The sequence below is a fragment of the Bombus fervidus genome, chromosome 4 (assembly GCF_041682495.2).
Source record: "Bombus fervidus isolate BK054 chromosome 4, iyBomFerv1, whole genome shotgun sequence".
NCBI classification, from domain to species: domain Eukaryota; kingdom Metazoa; phylum Arthropoda; class Insecta; order Hymenoptera; family Apidae; genus Bombus; species Bombus fervidus.
In genome coordinates this window covers 8,844,183-8,870,777 of record NC_091520.1, presented here as the reverse complement: position 1 = coordinate 8,870,777, position 26,595 = coordinate 8,844,183, and the positions used below count along the sequence as shown (strand labels likewise).

At 39.2% G+C, this 26,595-nt stretch overlaps 1 protein-coding gene across 3 annotated transcripts; it reads right to left on the bottom strand.

Moving 5' to 3' along the window:
* Positions 1-585: 585 nt before the first annotated feature.
* Hil (peptidase hillarin) lies at positions 586-26,595 on the bottom strand. Of its 3 annotated transcripts, none has more exons than XM_072002813.1 (12): positions 25,864-26,595; positions 20,830-21,279; positions 14,710-14,974; positions 8,645-8,761; positions 7,924-8,096; positions 6,441-6,684; positions 5,488-5,714; positions 5,003-5,224; positions 4,762-4,911; positions 4,180-4,369; positions 3,428-3,685; positions 586-3,199 (listed from the first exon to the last, which is right to left on the bottom strand). In XM_072002813.1, exons 2-12 carry the CDS (start codon positions 21,171-21,173, stop codon positions 2,888-2,890), a joined length of 2,502 nt encoding a protein of 833 aa, XP_071858914.1. In that variant the 5' UTR covers positions 21,174-21,279; positions 25,864-26,595; the 3' UTR covers positions 586-2,887. The 3 variants fall into 3 exon arrangements, with proteins under 3 accessions (XP_071858914.1, XP_071858916.1, XP_071858915.1); XM_072002815.1 differs by having other exon boundaries at positions 14,710-14,941; XM_072002814.1 differs by lacking the exon at positions 25,864-26,595 and adding an exon at positions 23,069-23,090.

Genomic DNA, 26,595 nt, shown 5'->3' with positions numbered 1-26,595 from the left:
CCACGAACTTTTCGTTTGCCGCGCTTAATCGAAACGCGTATTGGACGGCACTAAACGAAACTAAGATGGTGCTGTCATCTGCAGGAGAACTGATGAAGTTCGTGGCGGGAACGAAGCGGGACACCGACACCATTTTAAAAAGGTAACTACACATATACGCACATACAGTGACTTATAAAAGTATTTCAACACTTACCTCAGAAAGCTTTTACAAATATCTGTAGTATTAATTATGTACATACATATATTTGAAATCAATATTCATGTTGTATACTTCTATTTCTGACTGAATATATGATTATAGCAAATATTCTGCAATTTCTACATGCATTTTCAGATCCATTTCAAATTTTACTAATACGATCATAACAGTCGAATCTTACTATAGTGCAACTAACATTTCCAAATGTTTTACACAACTCACATAATATATCCATTAAATGTTCCTACAAGAATACTTCCATATCCTACTGTACATACATAAGTTAATTATTTAAATTAATTAGAATGTTAATGGCAAATATAATTGAATAAAAAAAATAATTACAAGTTTATCTTATGTTGCATGAACTAGATATCGCCAAGTTTCCACAAAATTAGATTTTATTACTTCCTTTTTCTTTACAAGAACACGAGTCTTTATTACGTATCTGTAATATGTATAAAAATTAATTTACATGCTCGTTAGAATGAAACAATGAGAAAGAGGATATTAAGCTCGAGTTATACTTTATTTCACCGGTAATAGGAATCGCGGAGAACTTTCTTTGCGTAAGCGTTGTTATAACTTCGGAATAACAACAAAGACAAGAGAGAAAGAGAGAGAGAGAGAGTGAGAAAGAGAGAGAGATGAAGGGAGGGAGGGAGAGAGAGAAAGATAAAAGATATTCATATTACAAAAATTAACAATTATATAGCTTTTATCGCTGAAAACTTTCCGCTTGAAAAGTTCAACGCTTTCGCGTTTCTCGCGTACGAGAATAACTAGAATTGTGCAGCTAATCCTGACAGAATAACATATAGCACCTGAACTTCGGAAACCACCGTAGCCGCAAAATTTCGTGATTTCAAAATCTCTCTGAACGAACCTAGATACATAATTACTGAAATGGAATGTCGTATATCCTTATGGTGTCCTAGAGACAAACGAAATACAGTAGAACCTCGTTTATACGAACAAGTTAATACTCAGCTTTAGATATACGAACTTATATCTAAGCTCCTATTATTCGAATTAATACGAGGTCGAGCTTATTTATGGTCAACTTAGTTCTAATTATATGAACCCGTATTCTTATAGCGAATATATGCAATCATTTGTTTGTATTTAGAAAAAAGTCCCTATATCAAAAATGGAATATAGCTTTCACATTAACTTTAGTTTTCTGAACGTCAGGTCCTCTTGCACAATTGAGGAGCTTAAAAGAGAGCTCTGCTCCTATATATTTTGTTATTCGTATTTATTTTATACTTTATTATTTCGAATTTATGGAAAGTTGAAGGCAGTAGCTAGTAAACTATTATCAAAAATACTCGATTATCCCAACTGTCTTATTCTTACGCCGACTTATTCAGATAAAAAGCTTCCACTGTAATTATTCCGCTTCGTGTAACAATTTTGCGGTTATGGTCGTTCGCAACAAGAAAAGAGGAAATGCTTTATATATACCATCGTTAGAATACGAAGAACTTAGAAGACTTGAGAACAAAGCATGCGCTTTCTTGAAAACGAACCATTCCTCGCCAATTTTATTTTCATAGATCCTTCATCTCGATCGATAATTTTGCTCGTTTTTATCGACCGATCGAAAGATCAGCGGATCGTGTGCATAATCCATATACACAAAAGCACCTCGCGTAACGAAGTCTCGTTCCATTCTGTCCAAATACCTCGAACGCGTAAAAACGAAACGCGATTCTCGACATTGAGTTAAAGCGGACCGAGATAATTGGGATTAATGTTTCGAGTCGAGGCGAGAAAGTTTGATTAATGCGGTCGGAGCGCGATGGTCGATCTCCAGAGCTGGTTAACTTATAATTGCCAACTTTCTCGCTGAAACACGGACGACACGATGGTCGCCGCGCAAAAGAATCGGCGAATTTTAAATAAAGACCCTATTAAACACAACTTATCCTTCGACTAAGATTATTAGACTGCGGATTTTTATGCGTTTGTGGAACATTTTAAGATGCAAAAATGTATAGAATGCACATAATATGCAGAAATATATCAAATATCGAAAGTACAATACTCGTTATAATGTTTAATAGGTGTAACGAATTTCTCCTAAGTTCTCATGTCTTACAGTCGTGTTTATAAAAACATGAACATTGCATAAATATCTACAATCTAATGATTATATCCTCAAACATATCTCAAATAAGATAATAATCGTTATTACAAACTACGAAGAACGTGGAGGTAGCGCGTCAGATCGGAATCGTTCTCGCATTCGGTGACATTTTTCAAAGTTCCTCGTGCCAAAGTTTCAAGAATCAGTTGTTCGAAAACCACCTTCCCCCTTTGTTTTCTTGGCTATAATCGTGAAAATCATTTTGTATAATCGTCACCTTGATCAACTCTTTAGTTAACTCTTTAGTCAATAGTTTACTGGCAAGTAAAGGCTAATCTCGTAGATTAGTTCTTACACGTCACTCGAAGTTCCTCAAATTCGTAGTTTAGAAGGAATGTATCCGTAGAAATAAAGGAAATAGAGAAGAACACGATGATAAAAGAACTTGCAGCACCTTTAGTCTAGTCTCATCACATGTACCAATTTATACACGCGATGTATTTCTTCGTATCCATGTATCGAATCGATCCAGCGAAATCGTTATATTGTATATATACTATATGCATAAAAATACGAAATCGTAGTCGACGTTGCTAGTTTCTCTTGCTGGAATTAATCAGATACTTGCAGCAATGCGTGAGCAGGTGCTTTTCACCGGTGATGTCGTGGGGAACATTCGTGGGACTCGTCGATTCTCTGGTGTAAATATCCAAACCGTACTGACCCTCCTCGGGAAAGCTGATCGAGAAAGTCACCACGTCGTCGTCAGCGATCGAGTGCGTTACGTATTTGGAGAGTCGTTTTTCCTCGATTCCGTTTTTGTGCAACGTCGCCATGAAGTCGGTCAGCGGTCGCGACATTCGGAATTGGATCTCCAACTCACGACCAGCGAACACTAAGGCCTCCTGGTTATAAAAACAGTGGTTATAAAAACATAGCTTTTGTTAGAGCGATATATATCTTGTAGAAACACCTTAAATCTTGAAATTGACAATTTCAAATTGACATGATAAAACTCTCAATAAAACTAAAATTCTTTCGTAAAAGTGTCTCGAGTTACATTTTTCAACCTTGGAAGTTTGTGACTGGATAAAATTTAATTATTGTTAGTTAAAAATGCCTTATTTGTGTACCTGATGAGTTATTGGTATGAGACCAAACAGTCTCGTGGCTTTGGTTGGACCCCATTCGCCACTCGCGCAGTCTGGCAATGGTACCATCACTGTTTGCAATTCCTCGCATGCAATTTTGAATTTACACACGCTCTTGAACTTCATCGGCTCCCCGGTTAAGTATTCCTTGGGTGTCACCGCGTTGGCAAAAATATCCAGGAGAAAAGCCCCTGAACAGGGCGCATGCACACGAAACGCAACGATATTCCCAACGACAGACTACGAACACAAATTTCCGAATAAAATCTTAATATGTAATATCCTAACGGTAAAAATTCTTCGAAAAATTGTACAGTTAATCTTAAAGCTTGTGTCATCCATACATAACACTGTACAAACGTAAATAGTTCCCTGATATATAGTGTCGTTAAGATTTGACTAATTACGTGGACTGTCCAAACAGCTCGTTAAGGCCACATTGAAAATCAATATTGGAAAACGCTAATATCGTCATAAACATGGGAAATGCCGATGTTTAAACAGACCTGAACCCACCTAACTACGAGCCTTTTGCGAATTTCTGTTGGCCAATTAATTTCTCTTGGCGAGCAATTCATTAGCAAACGATTCTTAAACTCCTATTAAGGGTCTCTTCCTTTAATGACACTTCCTTAATTAGTTTATACGAATGCGGCTAGCGGATAATTAGCCCGTAAAACCGTGAAAAGATGTCGCTCTCCGTAGCCGTTTCGCGGCAAAGTATCTCGAGTTACCTGCATGACGAAACGTTTCAATGACACGCCGTCGTATCCGTCGCCATCGTTGTCGTAGAACTTGAGATTATAGTGAAAAATGAGGGACGACTGCATGTGAGCCGGCATCGCTATCCTGACAGTCGCGGCGCCCGTAGAATCCGTGTACATAACGGCATTCGTGTTCGTATCCGGAAAGTAGAGGCCGTACCTGCCGAATTTACATAAAACGTGAGTAAATTCTTTTTTTCCGTGTACACAGTCAGTCATAAGTATTATATAGGACACCTACTCGTTACATTTATTGAAGATTCTAATAAATTTTAATTTCTTTATTACAAGTCTCTTGTAAGTTCGTTAATTTATTCGCGTCAAAACATAATGCGAATGAATTGATAGATTTACTCATTACAAAAAATTAAAAAATACAAGCAACGAATAGCACTCGATTCGTACTAAATATTCGCTAGTGTTCAAATACTTATGGTCGATAGTGTATGCTATGAATAGTTTTAATGAAATGATTGGGTACGGAACTTTGTTAAGCGAGAAAGTTAAGGAATTTAGTTTTTTAACGAGTATTTGACGAAGGAGTTGCATTACCTGAAGAACAACGAACGCACGAAAGGCAGCTCTTCGAAATCTTTGAGCGAAATCGGTTGTTTGAGCAATTGCCACTCCTCTTGAAGGGGGAAGAACTCGTAGATGAACTCTCGCGGGTCTGTCAGGAAATAATGATCGTCGTATTCGTATCTGCGAAGAACGAAGAGTTGAATAGGTTGAATAATTGAAAAAAACTGTCATGTCAAATGTTCGAAATAGAAGGTAGGTTTCAGGGAAATACCTCAAACTATCGTTCTTAGCTTTTGGTTGACCAGGACGAGGAACTTCTTTGGCATTGACCAGATGTCGTGCCCCCCAATTGCATTGAACGAATCTCCACGCACCAGCAACATAAACTGCGTTCCAGCTATTCCGGAATCGATTGTCCTCGAAGCAAACGCCTGGCTGATAACCAGCCGACTTGCTATAACCCTTTATAACCACACAGTGCAATCCAGCGTAACTGTAAGAATGTGATACGCAAAGTGAGTCACGAAAAACAGAACATCAAATCTAAAATATACGATTGATCGAAATAATGGAGATCGCAACTGTATTTAATACGTTCGATCAATGTGTGAAACTTCTGGTCCGTTTGAAACGCTAGTCTATCATTATTGTTTCCATTCATATAATTTTGAAACGTGGAACCAGTTTTACGGGTGAATTATTATTTTGGGCGTGTCGTGAGAAAGATCATTGAGGTGTTAAATTAGTTGCGTTTACCTGCATAGTCGTTTGAACAGAACGTGGTAACTTTCAGTTCCGTGCTTTATGCCTCTCAGCAAGCCCATAGGCGTGTCCCCGCGCAGATTCTCGTCGAACTGCATGGTGTTTAGATTCTTCACGGTGATCCATCGGAATATCGTTCTAGCTTTTTCTATATCTGATCCGCATCTGCTCACCAACTGCCGTACCAGATCTGTGAATGTTTTCTGATCTTCTTGGGCTACCTGATTTATTAAAAGAACAAAAAAAAGAACATAAAATAAGAACGATGGACTCAGCAATGTTAAGACACATAAAATCATGTTAAATTAAATTATTTCTATTATTAATTCCAAATAACAATTTCTATTATTTTAATAAACTTTTACCTAAATAGTTTCCTAGTGTAACAGAATTTTAATAAAATCGCGAACAAAGTTAAGTTCCGAAAGTTAAGTTCCGAAAGTTAAGTTCGCAAATAAAGTTAAGAAAGGTATTTTCGAGACCTTGATTCCATTTCCGTTCTATCCATAAAAATACAAATTCATAGAAACATTCACACTCTACTCGTTACCCAATTTCCACCAACTCCGTATAACTTAAACATTCACGAGAACTAGCACAATACCTCTTTCACCCTTCCATTCCGCTAATGGTACCGTACCGTTCAATGGTATCATAACGAATAGCCTCGACACGACACCGTTGTCATAGGCGATCAACCGTTTCCTCGCTATCCTTCGAATGAAAGAAAGGTCGTAAATCGATTACGCGAGGTCTTCGTGTATAGACGGAGACCGGATAAAAGCGAGGCCGTCTCGAATATATGAAAATATCGGTCCGCACCGATTCCAAGCCGCCCGTTTAAAATTCCACGGGTGTAACACACCCCCCTTTCGACTCTTCCTCGACGTTACATTTACAAGGGGATGACGGTGTTAAAGGGGGTTGGCACTACGATGGGGGCTTACCGAAATAGCTATCTGATCCATGTCAGCAAACTCCAGAGGATCATTGTAGATGTGATACTTTGCGAGGGCAGGAGGTTGTGGGGGTGGAGCACGCGATGGATAAGGCAAAGGCGGCGCTTCCTGGGCATAACCGTCCCCTTCGTCGAGATACAGGCTCTCCTGCCGCATATACTCGCTTCTTGCCTCATTGATCAGCTCCAACATCTCCGAGCTCTGTTTTTCCACCAATGCTGCGGTCGCCGCCCTGAAAATTGATCAGGAGTTACGAGAATTCGCGGTTCATCAGAGAATCGCGAAAGACCAATTCTCAAAATCCTAATGCAAACGTTGAAACTTCATTCTGATTTTAATATCTTCAGATCCAAATTTACTTGGTATGTGGCAAAGATGTAAATTGATTATGTGGTTAAAATAATGAATCTTTTTTATTTTCATTTTAATATACGTATGAGACGATGTTCGTGTAAAATTCGCTTGATTTGAAGAAGAACGTTTCGACTTCTGATCTGTCTTTTTCTTTTTTCTTTCTTTTTTTTCTTTTTTTTTTTTCTTTTTTGCTATTTCATATTTCTCGAGGGGGAATATTTCCTTGCTAAAATCTCTGTATTTTATGATCCTGCGTAGGATGCGCTTGATCCTCGGCTCATGAATATGTATCTATTTTTTTGTATAACTCGAGGAAAGTTTATTAAACTCACGGATGTTTTTCTTAATATGTGCATACGTAGACGAGATGTCTTACGTAGTAATTCATACGACGTTTCAGGCGAGTGTTTCGCATATTTTTCCGTTAAGATACGAGACACCTTGTCTACGGATTCGAATGGAAATCACTTTCTGTACTTCTAAAAATAAATTTTCTCTTATACGAAACGACATTTAACTGCGCCTATCGAATGTTAACTTTTTTTTCCAAATGAATTCCATAGAATTTAACTGAAATTTTAGATTACTTCAGTGAAACTTAATCATCAATAGATACAATAAACCAGGAAGGAATTTGATAATTAGCAAGTAGAACGATCGTACTTCATTCGTGAAATACTGAGAAAGAGAAAGGAGAAGTTCTTGTAAAATTGTTCAATGTTTAATGAACTCGACTGCTGCTGTCTAAACAAAATGCAACATTTTCTTAGAAGAAATGCAAAATTATATAGAACGTGGACATAACAATGTAGTACTAACGAAGAAAAATCTCACCCGATTTTCTTTCTAACGCTCTAATCCACTTTCTACAATGTAAATCCCATTGTGTAAAAAATACTTGCTACACTACCAGGAAATACTTTGTTGCTTTAGTCTCTGACACTAAGTTTCGTAGGTGAAAATGAGTAGTTTTCCCGCAGAAAAGTTAACAATCGTCAAATCAAAGGGTTAATCGTGGGTCAGCTAGCCCAAGAGTGTTGCTTGCCTTTCTTGCATTTCATAATGAACGTAATCAGAGCAGCGTGCAATAGAATCAGCTTAATTAGGTAATAAGTACCGTTCGTGCTCCAACATTTTGCGCGTGAGACTTTCCTTTTTCTTGTCCCTACGAAGAGTCATGTTCTTCTCCAAGTCCTCCTTCTCTTGTTGAAATTGTTGGGCTCGGGCTCTTCCACCTTTTTCGCGTTCCCATCTGGCCGATAGTTCCTCCAGTTCCTTCTCCCATTCGTCCTATTCAATTAAGAAACACGATTTTTTAATCACAGAGCTTGCTCGATATTGATCCAGATATTCCCAAAACGATTTTCTTCTCCAGGTACTTGGAATTTAAATTGGAATATATTAATTAACCCTGTTGCAAACTTTTCATGCTTCAAATTTAATTTCAATCCAAGAAGGGGCTCTCAATTTTTTCTCAAGATCTCAAGATCATCTGTATTCTTTTAAACGAATTACTCTATTTTTTTTTCTTCTTTTTTATACAGCAATCGGTGCGTCTTTTTTTATTTTTTAGACAAAAATATTAAGATACCTGGGTCTGAAAATGATCAGTTCAAGAGATACTTGCACTTTAATTTTATGAAAGAGATATTTAGGTGACCTATTTAACTGTAACATCCTGTATAATGTTCTCACGTTTTTCTAATACAAACTACTAACTCCGTTTTTATTTATTTCCATAATTGCATCATCTAGTTCACAAATACAGTATTAGCAGAATTGTATATACGTGTAATATGACAGAATTAAATTCGGTTGAAGATGAAAGAAGTACGTACCCTAAATTCCTCTCGAATTCGTCTGTCTTCCTCCTCACGATGGTGAGCGAATTTCCGATAGAGGTCATCCTCCTCCTTGCGATGTTTCATCTCGAGTCGCGTCTGCTCATCTCGATCCTGATAATTGCAACAAAAAAAAAAGGGTCATCAAGGGCCTTTCTCTTAATTATGAAAGAAAAAGAAGGCCGGAATTTTTTGCATATCCTCCTCGTCTGTCGCGCGGGAAATTTAAAGGAACTCGTTGGATCGGTTTCGGGAATCGCGTTCAGCAGAAACTCGAACGAGTTTCACCGGGGATGGCTTGCAATTAAACCGAGGTATCTTCTTCGTCTATCAAAAAGCGGAGGCCGCACCTAAACGTCCCAGCGACGGTCGTCCAGTTTTTGTCGGCTTTACTTTCACGCCGCGTTTCTGCTTTCCTTCTGGCTGGAAACGAGATGCGCGCTCCAGAATCGTTCGACAAATCGAAACGTTCGTAGGGAAAGAGAAACGAGTACCGATGGAGCATTAGTGGATTCGTTTTCTCTTTACAAAGTAACTGATAGAACACAGGTAGACACTCAGTTTGAAAAAGGGTTTCTTCGGATTTGGTATAGCGTTACGCAAGCAATTTCCTGCGCAAGTCGGTCGCGCGTACAAACTCAGATGCCCACGCTACAATTACGTCATAGCAGCGCACGTTATTGCGTGAAATAACCGCAAATAAGGACAATGTTAGAGAGCACTGACATTTCGAAGCTGTTTCTTTTTACGCTTAGAGTTTTTAAGAGTTGTATGAAACGATTCGGCGGAGATATTTGAAAATTTATAGATGCGTCATGTATTGAAACATGAAAAGTATTAAGACATACCGAGAAGAAACTAGAACAGACTGTGAGGATCACGTAAAATTAGTTCGAACAAAAATTGAAAAAATTGCAACGTAGATAACGCAAGCAAAATAAAATCTTTTTGAATATTTATAGCGAATTAACAGCAAATTATTTGCATAAAAAACCTCAGAGATACAAAATACAACTGTAAGATTCTATCTCTATGGTCGAATCGCTCTGTACAGTAAGGAATGTTGCGGTTGTGCTTGCTGAAATTGCTTAGACGAGCCTCAGCCTCTCGCGGCGACAGATGCAATTAGGCTTTTTCTAAAAAAAAAAAAGAGACAACAATTTCTTGTAACGACCGAGAGGTTGCTATTTTCAAATCGATGGTCATAGTATGTTACTTGTTCTGTTAATCTTGTCGTTTGCACTCGAGTGGATCGGTAAAAATTATCGACGAAACGATGAGAAAGCGCGCTAATAGAATTAATTCGGACCATCTGTTTACTCGCGTCATTGAAGAAGCACTTTCCTGTGACTACTTTACTACAACTGACTGGTTAACCAGCATTCCATACCATAGAGTTCTCTGTTTTCTGTTTGGAGAAACACTTCTTGTAATAGCCAAGAACCGTCTTCGTCGTTTGCTATCGTTTCATATTCTACGTTCGATAGAATCTTTCATTTCAAAGTTCGTGGATATTGAACTATATCGCGATTTTCATTTTATTTAGTGTGCTAACTAAAAGATTTGATAAAGACCTTGTTCTCTTTGGATATAATAAAATAGAATAAAATAAAAAATCTCATTAATAGGATTAATTCGATCGATCTGTTTGCCAGCGCCGTTAAAGAAATATAATTCTTTTTGATGCCTGTTTTCGTGACTGGTTCGTGACCAAGATTCCGTCACGAACCTTCCAACTGCTGTTTGCTTTTCCCTCGAACAGACAGACGTGTTTGATCCGCGAATACGTTTTTGCTAAAGTCGATTTTACTAAAAATTGTCACGTTCAATAAGACTCTGGTTCTTCGCGCGTATCGATAAAAAGCGATACAGATAAAAAGCGTATGCTGTCTATTCAATTCCATCTTGCTAATCCCGTCGTTCGTAAACAGAAGATTTGTATCGGTCTGTGATTAAATTCAAACAGAGTTTCGCAAGATTGTCAGCTTCGTGTAGTTCGGATACTCTACCTAATTAATTTTTCCGTGAACGAAAAAATTCGTATAAAATTTATTAGAGAATTCTCAGATCATTCAATATTTTGGACACCGATAGACAATTCTCCTAAAATTCTTCAAACACCAACAAAGACAAATATTTAATATCAAAATCAAACAACAGTACGATCTTGTTAGTACAATTTTAGAATCTCATCTTTATGGTAATCACATGTACATAACAGAAACATTCTTTACGAACATCCACAAAAATGTCTGCCAAAATAGAAAACTAAATGAATAGCAAAACGTTATGAATAATTTAATTCCATCGTTACACAATAATCGTACGTCAATGTCCGAGACGCAAGATCAGTCCATTCGCGCCAATCTGTCGTTCAATCCGCCAGTCTGGCCGAAAAAGGAGCGAGAAGAAAGTAAGAATAAAACCGATAGACTGTGGCACACAGCATTGACCGCAACAGCGATTCCAATTAACATCCGTGGGTCGTTTGTTGGCGAAGGCGCGTGAGAGGTGAACCACAATCGCTCTTTAAAACAGGATACGCACACGGTGGCCCTCTCCGCCCCTCATTTGCTCTTTCTTCTCCTGTACACGACTTCTTCCGCGGTCGCGGAACGATTCTCTAATTAACTGTCAGCCGTGGTACGCGAGTACCGCAAGCGGAAGCGATTCTGGGTCCGTGCGCGAGCTTTCCTTCGCGTGTGTACGCTGTCATGGAAAGAAGACACAAGGGAAACGCGTTCTTCCGTGGCAACAGTTCGGTTAATGTTCACGAGGACGTTCGTCGTTATTGTTCTCGGATGTCACGGAAGCAGGTGAAGAAAGTTGAATCGCCGCGTCGCGTGAAACCTTGACTGAGGAACGCATTTATAGGAGATAAAACAATAGCACGATAATTCCATTCTTAATTTGCATCGCACGCGTATCGTATCGTAAAACTACTATTGACTTTGATTCAAGATATTATAATGAATATGTTAATTAGTCCCGCTTTATTCGATTTATTCTAGACTCGGAAGTTGTATAATTTAGTATATTTCAAAGTATTCCAATTGTTCACTGAATTACCACATTCATATTTGATTCAAGTATCGTGCTATTCAAGATGTTATAATGAATGTATTAATTGATCCCGTCTAATTCAATTTATTCCGAGTTTAGAATTTAGTATGTTTTTAACTATAAAGCGTGTATTCATTCTAGTACCGTGTTATCCAAGATATCATAACAAATATATTAATTAAGCTAGAATTGTTGAGCTCGATTTATTACAGGTTTACAAGTTGTACAATTTGATACGCTTTGGAGTATTACAATTTTTCACTGAATTACCACACTCGTATTTGGTTGAAGCATTGTACTATTCAAGGACCATTCGCAGTAGCTATACGTGAAAATTCATTCTGCTCTGATAAATCCATAAAATCCAACTGTTCCTTTTTTTCTATTTCAATATCGATATCAGGCTGAGATCGCGTGAATCTCTTCTAACAGTTCAATACACAGAACGATCTCTATTTTATTGCAATCGATAATAACCAGCAGCGCGTTCGACGGGACCGTTAGCTAAAACGAATCATACTTTCTACGTTCGAGAGGATGACGGGCACGCCCGAGATCGGTTTGCCCACGCGGCTTCCCAATTATCGACCTCTCGTAAACTTTCCACGATCGTTCTCTTTACCCAACCTATAGACAATAAGACGGAAACCCATGTTGGGTTTCTACGATTCGCAGAACCATGATCATCGCCAGATCACCAGTGTTTGACGATTCACGAGGCGTTCGAACGAACAATTTCGAAGTTGATCGTCCGATCGTAAGAAACCGCTACCATTGCAACGAGCGTGAAGCGTAAACGACCGAAAAAATCAGACGATGAAAGAAACTGTGGAGACAGTTTCGTCTCCTTTCTATAATTTTCTAATATTTTTCTAGATACTGACAATTGTAATTATTGCGGTATGATGAAAATGGTTAGTAGTAATATGTATACAGAGTGTTTCTGTGATCCTGATATAAGCAAGAAGATGGCAATTTTTTATGCAAATTTATAAAGTATAGAATAAAACCTTCGCGTAGAAGGCTTCATTTTTAAGGAAACATCTTTGAAGATTCGCCAATATTCGATTAACAGCAAGTTTCAAAAGTCACGAAACTTTGTACGAAAGTTTCTATGAAAGAGATTCGAGAAAAAGTCATTGAATAAAACAGTGCAAAATACTCTACAAAACTCTAGTTCTACGAAAATAAATAGCCCTTAAATTTGTTGATTTTCTCACAAGCTTCCTAAATGAACCAATAAATCAATAATTAATATACATTTAATAAAAAAAATTCTCCGATCAACGAACTTAATAATTACTCGAAGGACGTTCATATCTTTCGATTTCTCGTCAACGAGACGCAGAAGGAAACGAAGCGTAGACACGGTGCACGACCCTGCTCGTTGCCCACGCTACTTTCGTTTCGTAAGAGCGTGCACGCAGGTAGGCTGACATTCACGAAATACTATAAATAACAGCCGTAGCCGGCGGGAGGCGTTTTGCTGAATGTACACGCGAAAGCGGATTGAGAGAAAACGCGCCGATAGTGGAGCGACTAGCGGCTCGGCCTTCTTCTTCTACGCCGACACCGATGGGAAAAGCAAGCCGGCAATCTCATTTTCATGTAGGGTCCGTCTTCGCGGCGGTACACATTCCTCGCTTGTCAAGCGATTCGCGCATGAAAGTCACGGCTGCTGGCACGGAATCCCGGTACCCGGCCCGCATTCCATCGCGATCGGAAATTCGGGCTTCCGACCATTTTCCATTAAAACGCGTGTATCTTCTGTCAACGCGTGTTTCTCGCTTCAACTAATCAACGAACTTGGTTATCATATATATTCCGCTCTTCCTAGTATCTTCACGCGCCGCTGAGCACAGGCGAAATACCAGATTTTGTTCTGCAGCGTCCTATGGTTCTCGAAAACCGGATATTGCGCCCTGTTGCTCGGTGAGCGATTGATTGATGTTTGAAATGCGTACGTTTATAATTTCTACAATGAGTGAAAAAAGCTTTGGCACGTTATTTCTTAGAGGTTTGCTAAGTGATTAACAAGACAGTTCAATCTGATAGATGTAAGAGTCGTTATTTATTACTATCGACTCGACTGGCGAAAAGTAATTCTGCCTAAATATCCAGAAAAGCGTGAAATTCAAATCTGATTTTCCATACTTCAACGCGAACTCTCGTAATCAGGTCATCGTTAAGAAGTTATATTAAACAAGAAACGTAATTAACGCAGTCCTGAAGCAACTTGCTCCAGATATTTTTGAAATAAATATCCCAACTATCCTCGTCTTTAGTTTAACATACTCTTTGTTTATTGCGATCTATCATATAATATATATTTAACAAAAACTATTACGAGTGCTTTAGGAAAACATAACGATACCTTATACCGTCGATCATAAGCATTAGCACACACACATTTGTCTACTTACCAATTACACTTATTCAACGATTGTAACAGATTTTACTTTATTTAATGTTTTGCGTTATAAAGCGCGTATGATACGATTTAAATAACAGATTTATAATAAAATAAATAGAAACTAAAGTTAGAGAGAACCACCCAATTTACATTAAATACCAACAAGTATCTTGATATTGACTTTTTTGGTCCAAAATACAAATACAAAGTACAAATGCAAAATCGCGACACGATTGTTCATCCCGAAAAGTCAATATCAAAATATCTCATCATCTTGAAAATTTAAAATCTAAAAACCAATAGCTATCCGAATACTTATGGTAGACGGTATATATAGCTTCTACATCAAATAAGCACAACGCGAGTAACCAAGATTCGGATTAATCAAACCGCGGATAATCGGAGCTGAATTAATCGAGGGCTCCGCTGTAATAATATTTTGATAAAACGATGGTCTGCGTGGTGGTAATTAAGCTCGATACCTCGCGTAATTACGCGGCAGATCGGTGTTGGAATAGAGGTAACCCGCTCCTAATATGGCGGTGACCGTGACGAATGATTTCACCGGACTATGCGAATGACTCACCAGATAATAATCGATGGGCTTCTCGCGTGCCTTGCTGTAGCCCTTCTGAAGCTCCGTCTGCTTAAGGGCATGGGCGATGTGAAGCGCGCTCGCGTCGAATCTCCCGTACTGGTAGCTCCCGTCGCCGGAATAATTGTGGTTGTACGGCGAGGACGTTCCTCCGCCGGCGTTCCCATGAAGATCACGCTGGGACGAATTCGTGGCCGGCGGTGAACCATGTCCGTTTAGGTGCCTGGCACAATTAGGCGAGTCTACATTATCGTAACTGCAACAAAATTATGCAACGGGTCTTCAGGGGGACTAGGGATCGTCGTCGTCGTCGTTGCCTCCTATAGAATGTCATCTTCCTTTCAAAAAATCAAAATGTACGATGGATGGAAAATTTAATTAGGTAATGTTATTATACGATGTGATCTTCTTTCGAATAAACTAAATAGCACGATAAGTAGCAATGTAGCAAAAGCAAGCGATATCGCCCTTTTTGTTCGATATTTCTTGGTGAAATTCAAATGGACAATAATAAAAACTATGACAAGCGTGTACTAGTCGTGTCATTTTCCAAAGCAGTTTTTTCTCGCATGGTCAAAATAAAAATACTAGGAAAATATGACGAACGTAAAATTTGATCATTCGAAGTGAAAAATAATTCGACCGTGTCGCTTGTCGGTGTGATTTCCCTTCGTGTGATCGAGACGAAAAAGACTAAGAAATATACCAAAGCCAAATCGCTGCATCGACTCGATTCGAGCTTCGTTTAACGACAAGAGAACCGAGAGAAAAGAAATTCCTGGTAACCGTGATCCTGACTCGTGCAACATTTGCCGCAGCTTCCGGCATTTAGCATGCAAATTCAATGATTCCGCGCATCGAAGAACTAGGTCAGCCTTTTTAACGGGGCCTTCGGAACGTTTTCCTACGTGCAAGTCTGCTTCGCGCGGAGCTCATCAACGATTCAGCCGCGTTCCAACGAGCATCCTAGAACTAATTACCACACGGGCCTGAGCCGACGAGCCTGATTCATTGGCTCGACTTAGGAAAAATCCTGACAACAGCCGTCTCGCGCACGAGCACCGCATCGCTTATGAGAAACCAGAAAGTCTCTGGTTAAATGAATGTGTTACACCTTCTCTCGCTCGTTCTCTCCTCCGGGGTTCATTCACTTGCGGCTGAAGCCGCTGCTTCTTCTTCTTCTCCTTCTTCTTCTCTCTCTGTATTCAGACATTCTGTCTTTGTCGCGTACACGCGCGCGCTCCTTATGTCAGCCGGAGGCAGAGAACTCGCGAAACGTAGCTACAAGAAATTCTTCCACTGCACACGCGTTAACCCGTGTGTGTACGCATACTTCTCGCGGGTTTGTTCAATGGTGAAAACGATATACACCGGATCACGAAAGCATTTGAATGGCTTACCATAAGACTTTTGTGTTCATATTATTTGTTATCGTATGTTACAATACAAAATTTGGAAATTTCATTAACGTCACAATAAGACACGACTGTCGTGATTATATTGGTCAAATATAAAACCAATCTGAGAATGTACATACAGATTACAAGATATTCATTGTAAACATATATTTAATAAAAAGATTACTGTACAGCATGAATAGTCATCTTAAATGTATAATAAGAGTTAAATACTTTCGTAAGCTTGAGAAGATTATCCATATCCAAGCCATATGTATTAGAACACTTGCAGATATTTATAGAAATCTCAGAAAAATATTCAGGGTGTATATCATATACAAACAGACATAAAATATCGCAAGTGGAATACTTGTCACGTCTAACTAATAAAACCAGGGGGAAACTTTCAATATCGAATATCACATTTTCTCCAGGCGCAGTAAATATCCTGTATAAATTGACGGCTTTAGAATTTTCAGGAAACAGATGCATTCGATACTCGAGAGGTCCAAACGATTAAATTCAGACATTCTCACGACCCATCGACCTTTACGTAACGTTTTTATACGAGTACGTTTAGTGGAGGTTGCACTGGTTCTTTTGGAACATTGAGGTACTTCCTGAACGTTGCAACAGGTCTTTCTCTGATCGATTTTATAGCTTGCAGGGTGTAATTGGGAAAAAGAATTAGTCCAAACGAACTTTCGTTTAATTTAGGCACTACATGCTCCTTCTTCTTGTAATTAAGCCAAATCGAATAGATTTTACCGTTTTATACTTATTTGTGAGGTACATCATGTACTATGCAGTAAAATCCTGCTGATTCTGATCTAGCTAATGAGAACTGTATTTCACTTCTAATTACTACTGCTTCTTGATTAACATAGATTAAAATCGACTGGCTGGACATTTTAGCGTTTAACTTAATGCTTCAATTTGATATTGTACTATATCACGAAGACTGTTACATGAAAGTTTTGTTGTAGTACACGTGTTTAATTATTCGGTCTAATCATCGAAAGCAATTTCACTTATATTTTAACGCGCAACGAGATATTTCACTTGTTTTCTGGATCGATCGAAAAATGAACGCAGGATCGTCTGGTCGATCGCGTCCGCATGAATCTCTCGGAGGCGAGCTCGTTATTTCAAGGAAATCGGGTCAGCCATTGACATTCCGGCCGGAGAGCAAGTGTGCTTCTCGCGCGCACAATCGCGGTTTCACACTTTGTTCAAGACCTGGTCGGGATTAAGGCCAATGTGGCGATGCGTTATGTAACGAAGATGAACCAGATGCCTCGGTTAACACGTATGCATATAGGCCCCGGGAATGACTGCCAACCAAACTTTCTGTGGCAAATTTCTGTGGCAAATAATTATAGGTAAAAAAATTCAGGACTCGACGGACTTGTAGAGAAGTGTCCGTGTTACGTGACCGATCTGCGCGTCAATTCTCGCGTGAAAAATTTCGTGAAATTGCCAGAAGAATGATTATCTTCGGTTGTAACGTACATCTTTGGAGAAATCGAATTTATGTTAATTTTCCAAGAGATACTAACAAAGAATATTCATCTCGCTCGTAATTTATTAAGATGGAAAAATTAAATTTCCTCCTCTCAAGTGCTTCCGCTGTACTAAATTTGATCATATAAGACCATTCATCACAGTCGTTTGTTATTCTGTGTTCGGAAAATACATCACGAAGAGTATAACTGCGGCACGAATTTACTGAACGAACTAATAGTTGTAAAAAGTAAATTTTCTCTTCTTCTTTGAAACATCTAGTGTCCTTTATAAATCATTAAAAAACTCGATTTTACGGAGATGAAATCGAAATCAGTAAAAGATGAATCGAATCGGCAATAAAGCATTAATCGTGCGTCGTCAAGGTTAAGGAACACGGTTAACAAACCGTTAACAGGGTCGTTTGAGCACAAAAGGCCGCGCGACCATTTATACTCCACTTAAACGGCGATCTCGATTTAACACCGAAGGGAAAGTGGTGAAACCGAACGTGAAGCGAGTCGATCGACTTTCCGGCAGATCGTTCAAGAGCCATTAAAACACAGGAAACGTAAAGGAGAGCCGTGCACGTTAATTTTCTGTCGGGGCTGTTGTACAGCAATTTGCGTTTAACGGCGACGTCGTATACGATTCTATTACTAAAAAGAAAACCAGAATGAATAATCCAAACTGTGACAGACAACGATGGAATTTTAACGAGGTTTAACGCGACTTTATCGTAACGAATCTTCCTCGCCCAGCCATGATTTTCTCTTTCTCATTAAGGAATTTTAAATGCATCGTACATAGAAATTCGCGATTTTCTGCGACGCTCTCAATCTCTTGGAAATAACATTTTTTTAAACAATTGGTAAAATATTATAAAAATACGAACCGTAATATAATTTAGATTTTTAAAAAACAAAATAGATCGAGTGTCGTTTTTTAAATGGGATATAATCTAGTAGAGTAGAATTCCATTTATATGAATTATATTTTAGTTCGTACAAGATTAACTCGGCTTTTCAAAAGCCACATTGATAAAGTTCATTTTTTACGTAGTTTTCAATTTCAGAAATCAAGTACGTGTATTCAATTGAGTCGGATTGAAGATAGGTATTTAATATCTTAAAAAGCGAGGGACTTATACTCGTGGATTTATTACAAATTTTTTAACATCTATAGGTCAGTGAACTTCGTCAAAATTTTCAAAATATGTATTGCTCCGTTTGTACTTTTGGCTTTCACAAAATTTCCTAATTTATCAGCCACTTTTAAAAGACCATTTTTGAATCTAACAGTTCATCTTTAGTTTGAATTCACTTTCATAATAAAATTCTCCTGTTCGATCATCATACGAGTTTAAGAACAGAAAATCAAAGAAAATATTCTACTTGTCGCATTTTTCTCCTATAATCTACATTTGTAAAAGATATTTTATCTGTCATCTCGCGAATCGCGAAAATATTAAACTCGGAAAGATTCAGAGAGATAAGAAGAAAAAAGGAAAGACAGGAAAGAGAAAAATGCTCAAGTTAATTCAACGATTGTTTTCAACGTATCATTACTAGCAGTGCTAGTAAAACGTTCCCAGCGTAATTCAACCCATAACCTTTGGAATAGCAATACCGGTTACGTACGATCAGGCCACGTCCTTGGAATCGGCAAGCGCGACTTAAGAAGCCGCGGCTTAATTACGCGCGTGTGTCACGTCCCTCCCACATTTAGACTTGAAAATTATATGTTACCGGGACGTTCCACACGACACGACACTTTTCCTGAATCGATGACACCTCATGCTATCGCACGGTATGTCAGCCGTTTCCGGTAACACGGCCACGAACCAACAACACGAACGGGTAACAAGTCAATGCGAATAACCGGACTCTCGTTTCAATTGCAACTAAATAGTTGCCGCACGTGTTACGTGTAATTAATTTCCTTATTATGATTACTGTTATTTAATCAAGGTCTCTTCGATCATGGGAAGATTGCGTCCAATGTATTCTAGTAACGAAGTTACGTTGTGAATTCCGATCGGTATTTCTCAGATTCTTTTTATTTTCCCTCGTAGAATTGCTGCGATGTTGTAGATACATATAACAGTACCGAAGAATCGTCGTGTTGTACTGATATTCCGATAAACGTAACAGGGAATAAGAAAAGATTTCGGGATACATTGGTTAGATCAATCACCATCCAATTTGTTTCTCGCGTTTTCTAACCTGGATGCAGCGATATAAGATTGCATGAAGAAAGTAACTGTGATTCTTTTTTTCTATACAAATTTTTGTTAACAAAGGAACGAACCGAGAGACAGATTGTTTAAAATTGCAATGTATTTCATAGAGACTAGAAATTTAAAAAGAATCAAGCCTGAATAGGTTTGTTTTAAGAAGAAAATTTCGACTAAACGAATGTTCTATGACCAGTTCTAAGATGAATCAAACTAAACGACTTCCAACCTAGTCGATACACCTATCCCGGTGCTAATTGATTCACCGAGGCTCGACCAATTTCTCAGTGGACCAAATTAACACACTCTACTACCTCCTACTTAGCAAGTCTACAGCACACATTCCTACACAAATCTACCGCAAAGTTCTATATCCCGAAGACATGAAATCATTATCAGCTTCCATTCACTCTGTTCAAACCGGAGGATCGCTGGAACGAAGCTTAACATTATTAACAAAACGCGACGCTATTTAGCCTGTTGAAAATCAATTATTCGAGACCACTTCTCTACGGAATAAGGAATATTGAACTATCACGAAAGGTGGACAAATTACAACGGAAGATTCCGTTTTCAATGACCACGAGCAACAATTCATTTTACACAGACTATCAATTATGTTAGAAATCTTCGAAATCTTACTACAGGAGTACAACCATAAATACAGAATAAACTAGCGAAACTCGAACAGCAATCAGTAAAATTGAACAATGGGAAACTCTGCTTTCATCGAGCCTCGGCAAACAATCTATAGTACCACAGACGTTATAGTAACAAGTAGACTACAGATTTCTATGCATTTGTAGGCAATTTAAAAGTGTAAAATTACACAGAGTGCATGTAATATGAAAGAGTATATAAAATACCCAAAACAATTTTATACCAAGTTTCTATCTTTTTAATTATATTCTGGAAAATATAAATTTGCATAAAAGTCCGCAGTCTAGTGTTAAGTTACGATGGTGAGTGCCTTACCAAGGTGGATAAACTCCCCGCGGCGATGCGCCACCAGCTCTGATCTGCTCATTGACGTAACCGCTTCTTGGTACGTTCAGCGCAGACCTAATGCCTACACTAGATCCGTCCAAGGTTCCTGGACCTGGCTTGGGAACGTGGCTGCTACAGTACACCTCCTTGTCGTTGATCGTATGCTGGTTGTTGTAGTAAGTCTTCAGGGTCAGTTTAGTGCCGCAGATCGCGCACTTGAAACAACCCGCGTGAAAGAACGTGAAGTCCTTCAGTGGACCGACTCTGTCCACTTGGTAAACGGTCTGAGCACACCTCAGACACGTGCTCTCGTAAAAATTCGGCCGATACATCGTCTTCCTCGATCAGGATCCCGTTGTTTAGGCTTCCGTTTCCTGGTTGATTCTTCTGTGTCCTCAGTCAGCGCTGCACCTCGCTGTGGAACATACCGCGTGCGACCTTGGAAGTGAAGATTATCGTATCAGTCGAAATATTAGGCGAAATTGAACGACGAAGAGAATCAAATTGAATGTTTTATAATATGATAATGCCAAGCTCGAGTGGAAGTTTTGGTAAAGACTTGGGCTAAGGTTAAGGTGAAGATTGAAGTCGGGATTAAAACAAGGCTCGATTTCATGCGATTTCACAGTCGATTTGCAAAAAGAATAAAATTTGTTTGTGTTAAATGGTGAGGCATCTATGTATGTATGTATGTATACCGTTGTTTTTGCAATAGAGAATGCATTTGTTTCCACGACAAAATGCAGAAAGGTGTAAAATATGTTTCATAAGCTGAAAACGTGTGCCTTAATTGGCGGTAATTACTTCGATGCAAAACGCATGCAAACGAATCAGACCGCGTCTGTTTCTTAACTCTCAATAATTACTTCTGCAGGATGTTTAAAACAGAGAAAGAAAAAGCAGAAATATACAAGATAGGAAGAAACGAAAGAGCTAACAGAAAACTTGATCCGATAGCATCTCGATCGTGAGCGATTAAAAAGTATAAACCTATAAACGCATTAGCACTATTAAGAATGACCAATACCGCCGACACTTTCCTGTCGACTTTTGCAACGATTCGTTGCCAATACTTTTCATAGTGGGCGACCAGCAAACGGATAATTGCAACAGATTTCACGAGCTCACGGTACACAAGTCTGACATATAACATCATATCGGGATTTTCACACGTACGTCCTCGTTAACGCTTCGTTCGAAAGATAACAGATTTCGTGTTACAATCGCATCGTGGAAATCGCATTTTTTCATTCCACTCTGTTTGTTCATCGTTTTCTACGTTCATGTCCATCTTTACGATTGCTTCAGAAGGCTCGAGGAAATTATTACGCTTTTATAGATAGAAGTAATAATTTTATATTATCACGCTTTTTCTAGATAGAATTAACAAATTCTTACTGAGACACTTGCGACTCTATCGAATTTTGTTCGTTTGCGTATGTTTCTAGATACGATACTCGAGGAAATTATTTACTGTGGAAAAAAGATTCTGTACTTTTTATAGACAGAAATAATGAATTCTCGTTGAGAAACTTACGATTCCATCGAATTTCGTTCGTTTGCATACGAAATTCGTGATTTTCCACGATTTCGTTGATTCTGCCTTGCGATAATTGCTTTCTGGCATATATTACGATGTTTGAACAAGCTTCGCTCGAATTTCGATAGATTCTTTCAATTGTATTCTAAATTTGTATTTCCACGAGCAGAAATCATATTCTGTTGACGAGATTTCTATAGAAGAAGATCTTTAACGTGTTTCTAATGACGAGTTTAGATTTTCAATTAACGCTATGATTGCGATATAACCGAGAAAATGATCGTGAAGGCAAAACTGCGTGTTCGACGCTGTATCCTCTTTGAGTCACGTTATGAGCTCAATAATGAGTTTTATTTTTAACGACGATATAGAAAGTAATATTAGAGATTAATCAAAGGAGCCAACGGTACCAAAAAAAGTCTCAATGGCTGTGACGACAAGAACTACTGAGCCAAAATAACCAGAAACGAACATGAAACCAACTGACCATGCTCGAAAGTATTCTATTCACAAAATCACAAAATGTAATGCTAAAAACATACAATCTTCTTCTACATTAATGCACGATTGCGTCACGAAATTACACGAACGTAAAGAAACATATTATGTATCTTCTTTCGAACGAAGTCACGCATCATACTGGAAACTTTCTAAATGAACCGTGGAGCGTGTTTCCCAAATTACTACCTCGGTTTCACCGGTGTAATCGCGTTACGATACGACGATCGAGGTTTCCCTTTTCTTTCCACGATTCCTCCTGTACGCCGACCGAATTCTCCCGTTGCGCAGCGAGCGACCACAATGGCGATTACGTCATACCGTTAGCGACCATGCACAACAATACCGTAATAAACGCAGGATAGCTCGTCTCACGCATCACCGAATCGCGGCTTTCCGCTCGCCACGACACGCACTGATTCTTTTTTTCAGCCGCTGCGAGTCTCTCCTTGATGAACGTAGGACAAAAATTCGCGGACGAAGATGAACACGCTGGAAAGTTCTTCTTCCGGAGAACGGGCATATGTAGGACAGTCGGTGGTCGGGGAAAGAATTTTATTTCGCGAATATCCTGTCAATATTAAACATGTTCTAGGCTTATCAACGTCTATCCTAGCGTGCAACGACGATTCTTTGTGCCACTCGGCCGTGAACACTTTGAAAATATCTGATTGATACGTCGACTGAACAATGGAGGCTAGCTTGTTGGAAACTTTATCGATGGAACGTGGATTCGTAAAAATAGTTGAAACGTTGTCAACGTTATCTTCGAACACGTTTTAAGTCGGTGTAGGATGTATATCTAGGGAAACTTTGAAATTAATTTGCATATAGTATAGGTCAAATGTTTGGGATCTTTTTTTCAATTGTTATACCGAATCTACTATTAATCATTAACTGCAGAGGCACGAATTTTTGCTATTAATTCTTACATATAACTTGTTCGCAATCTTTACGCATAAAATATCTAGAATAGTCCTCGTTTATGTGGAATTTACTGATTTAACGAGGTAACGAGCTCGGTCGATTTGCGTCCCATGACGTCCCGGTAGTCGTGAATGTTTAAGGACGCTCGTAAATCGCACCTGTATCCAGCGTTTCATTTTTTCCACATTGATCGTCTTTCCGGATTTACCTTGCTTTTTAGTTTTTCACAATCGTTAATTCGCAACATCACCGTCGCGCTCGAACAGATCGCCGACTTCGCGTGCATTTCAATCGCGTTACGCAACATCGAAAGAGGAAATCGTAACGAGTCCTCGTAAAACGCGACACTTCCAATTACGGTCTCTCGTCGGTTTTCATTCATCGTGTTAAGCGTGTGTGACCAATGAACGCGCAATTTTGTAAAACGAAATATCGACGTGCATACGTATTCATGCATTTGGTTGTAAATATCATACGAAAAATTTCCATGCATTTCCTTCGATTAAAATAAATGTAATTTTATAAGCCAACAAAGTTAGTTTATGAACACACTGTGTATCAAAGCTACACATTTTTTAAATTTGTAGTATTCTTAGATATTTCTCGTACAAATTCTTTTTTACATATTTGTTGTCTCGTTCATCTATTTTCATGGCTACAGTATCGGCTGGAAAAAAGTTTAAGAAACCAAGGACGACTAGAATGTTCATTGGCAATGGTGTCTTAAAAGCCTATATTTAAAAGAGAGGAATTTCGTGTATATTCACTGTATCATTCTAAAAGAAATACTGAAAAACTTCCAACACTACTTCAGATGAAAGATACACAAAACAAAAGAGATGAGATGATCATACCGCAAGCGAACAATATACTTCTTGACGTAATCTAAGTAAAGAATCTAAAGCCTTCAAACGGACATTTTATATGTTACAATCTTATCCATACACTTTTACCCATTAATCAGTAGACGCTTAGCACGTAATTTACGTGTTTATAAAGATAAGTCGGCACGTATTAAACATTTATTATTATATTAGGTACATTTTCAAGATCTAATCTCAACTTATTTTAGCAAAAACTATATTTCAAACTCTCAAATATACAGAGATTTATGAATATTCTCCAAAATTAAACCTCCTACCTAATCAAACAAGAAAAACGATTTCCCGAGCATGTGACATCGGGATTCGTTGAAAATTGGTACCGTCCAGCATGTGAAAATTATTTATTGCATTCCACGCATCGTTTATCACTCGATAATGCCCGCTTGAATACCAGTGTCCCCATTCTGGCCCACCTTCTCCTAGGTATTTACGCTCAGCGCGCGCACATACGTACGTATACATGCAATGACACACGCGTGCGCTCACGTACGCACACAACCCACAAACGCACATACACACAGCTACGTAGAGTGCGTGTACGCGCCACGTACGTGTACTCCATGTATCGCGTTAAGGAAATCAAGAAACCTTATATCGAGATGGATCGAAGAATATGAGGACCGCGAGTCTGAATTCGAAGCCTGCTCGATGTTTGGAGACAACAGGTTAACGGAAAAGGCGTGTTCCCGTGTTTGCGACAGTTTGTCTGGTTACTTAACGCGCGAAAGTACCGGTGAATAGCGGGCATTCCATTGAACAGGCACATCGAAGGGGCCTGGTACACGTTGCACGCCTCTTTCTCCGTCACTCTCCGTCCCTTTCCATCCCAGAGATTTGAATGATTTCACCGTGCACCATGGAGAAGGCGAGAATCGCGAGAATCCCCCGAGGCGCATCAGATTTGTCAAACACGTGTATCACGCGAATACAAGAGCCACGTAATAAATCGTGCGCCTATGAAACCGATAATCAAAGCATCAGCGAGAATATCTCGGAGAAGAATATTCGCCGAAGCGGGTATCAAACGAGGCACATGATTCGACTGGTCGTTCTAGCGGCAAGACAATTGGAGCAGCGAACAGGAATGAAAAAAAAGCTGAATATAACCAGCAAGGCCGGTGTTCCCTCCTTCCCCGTGGTCGACACCAGAACGATATCTGCGTGGATACTCACGTTCTCATGCTTTCATATCCACTAGCTTGGTCCACAAGAATCCTCGATGATCGTCCTGGTCCACCTCGAACATCTCTTCGCAAACTTTCCGTTCCTTCCTCTATACGTTCCGTCTTTTAATAAGTTTCTTCTTATTGACGATTCGATGACAAAGTCTCGCGATCAACGATCGATTATATTCCACGATTTACTTTCTATTGACTTTATCGTACTCCGTCTATGAGAAACCAAGACACTGCGAAAAAATCGCGCACGATATCACGAGCTTCTCTCTCGTTGCTGCCGCACCGTGCATTGAAATCACCAGGTCCCGATGATTACCGCAGGGCCAATATCAGAGGACCTCGTGTTCGCGCGCGCACCGTCTTCCATCGAACGAACGAAGAATTGAACAAAGAAGAGCAATTCCAGGAACAAGTCCACCTGGCAGGTAGGATATCCCGACTTCACGGATCCCTAACAGAGTAGAAACTGTGATCAAGTCGCTCCGACGCTGCTCGGAACGACGTTCCGGTTTTGGCTGTTCGATCTCGATTATCGAGTACACCACAGAGGACCGGACTGATAGTCTCGACCTTCACGTCGACGCGTACGAACGTTTTCTGGCACGGTTTTCGTGTGTCCGTCACCTGGAATTGAGGTCCCGCCACCAAGCGAGGCGGCCACGCGAGAGGTCGAACCTGAATATCGCCACCTGCTTCCTTCGACGTTCCAGGAAGATCTGAGGTGAGA

Excerpts from the sequence above, each read along its gene's own strand:
- Hil (XM_072002813.1), bottom strand. The coding sequence starts at position 21,173 with ATGTATCGGCCGAATTTTTACGAGAGCACGTGTCTGAGGTGTGCTCAG. Across the intron at positions 6,685-7,923 it reads AAAATGTTGGAGCACGAACG|GGCGGCGACCGCAGCATTGG; the intron begins GTACTTATTACC and ends ATCAATTTTCAG. Across the intron at positions 5,225-5,487 it reads CTGTTCAAACGACTATGCAG|TTACGCTGGATTGCACTGTG; the intron begins GTAAACGCAACT and ends ACATTCTTACAG.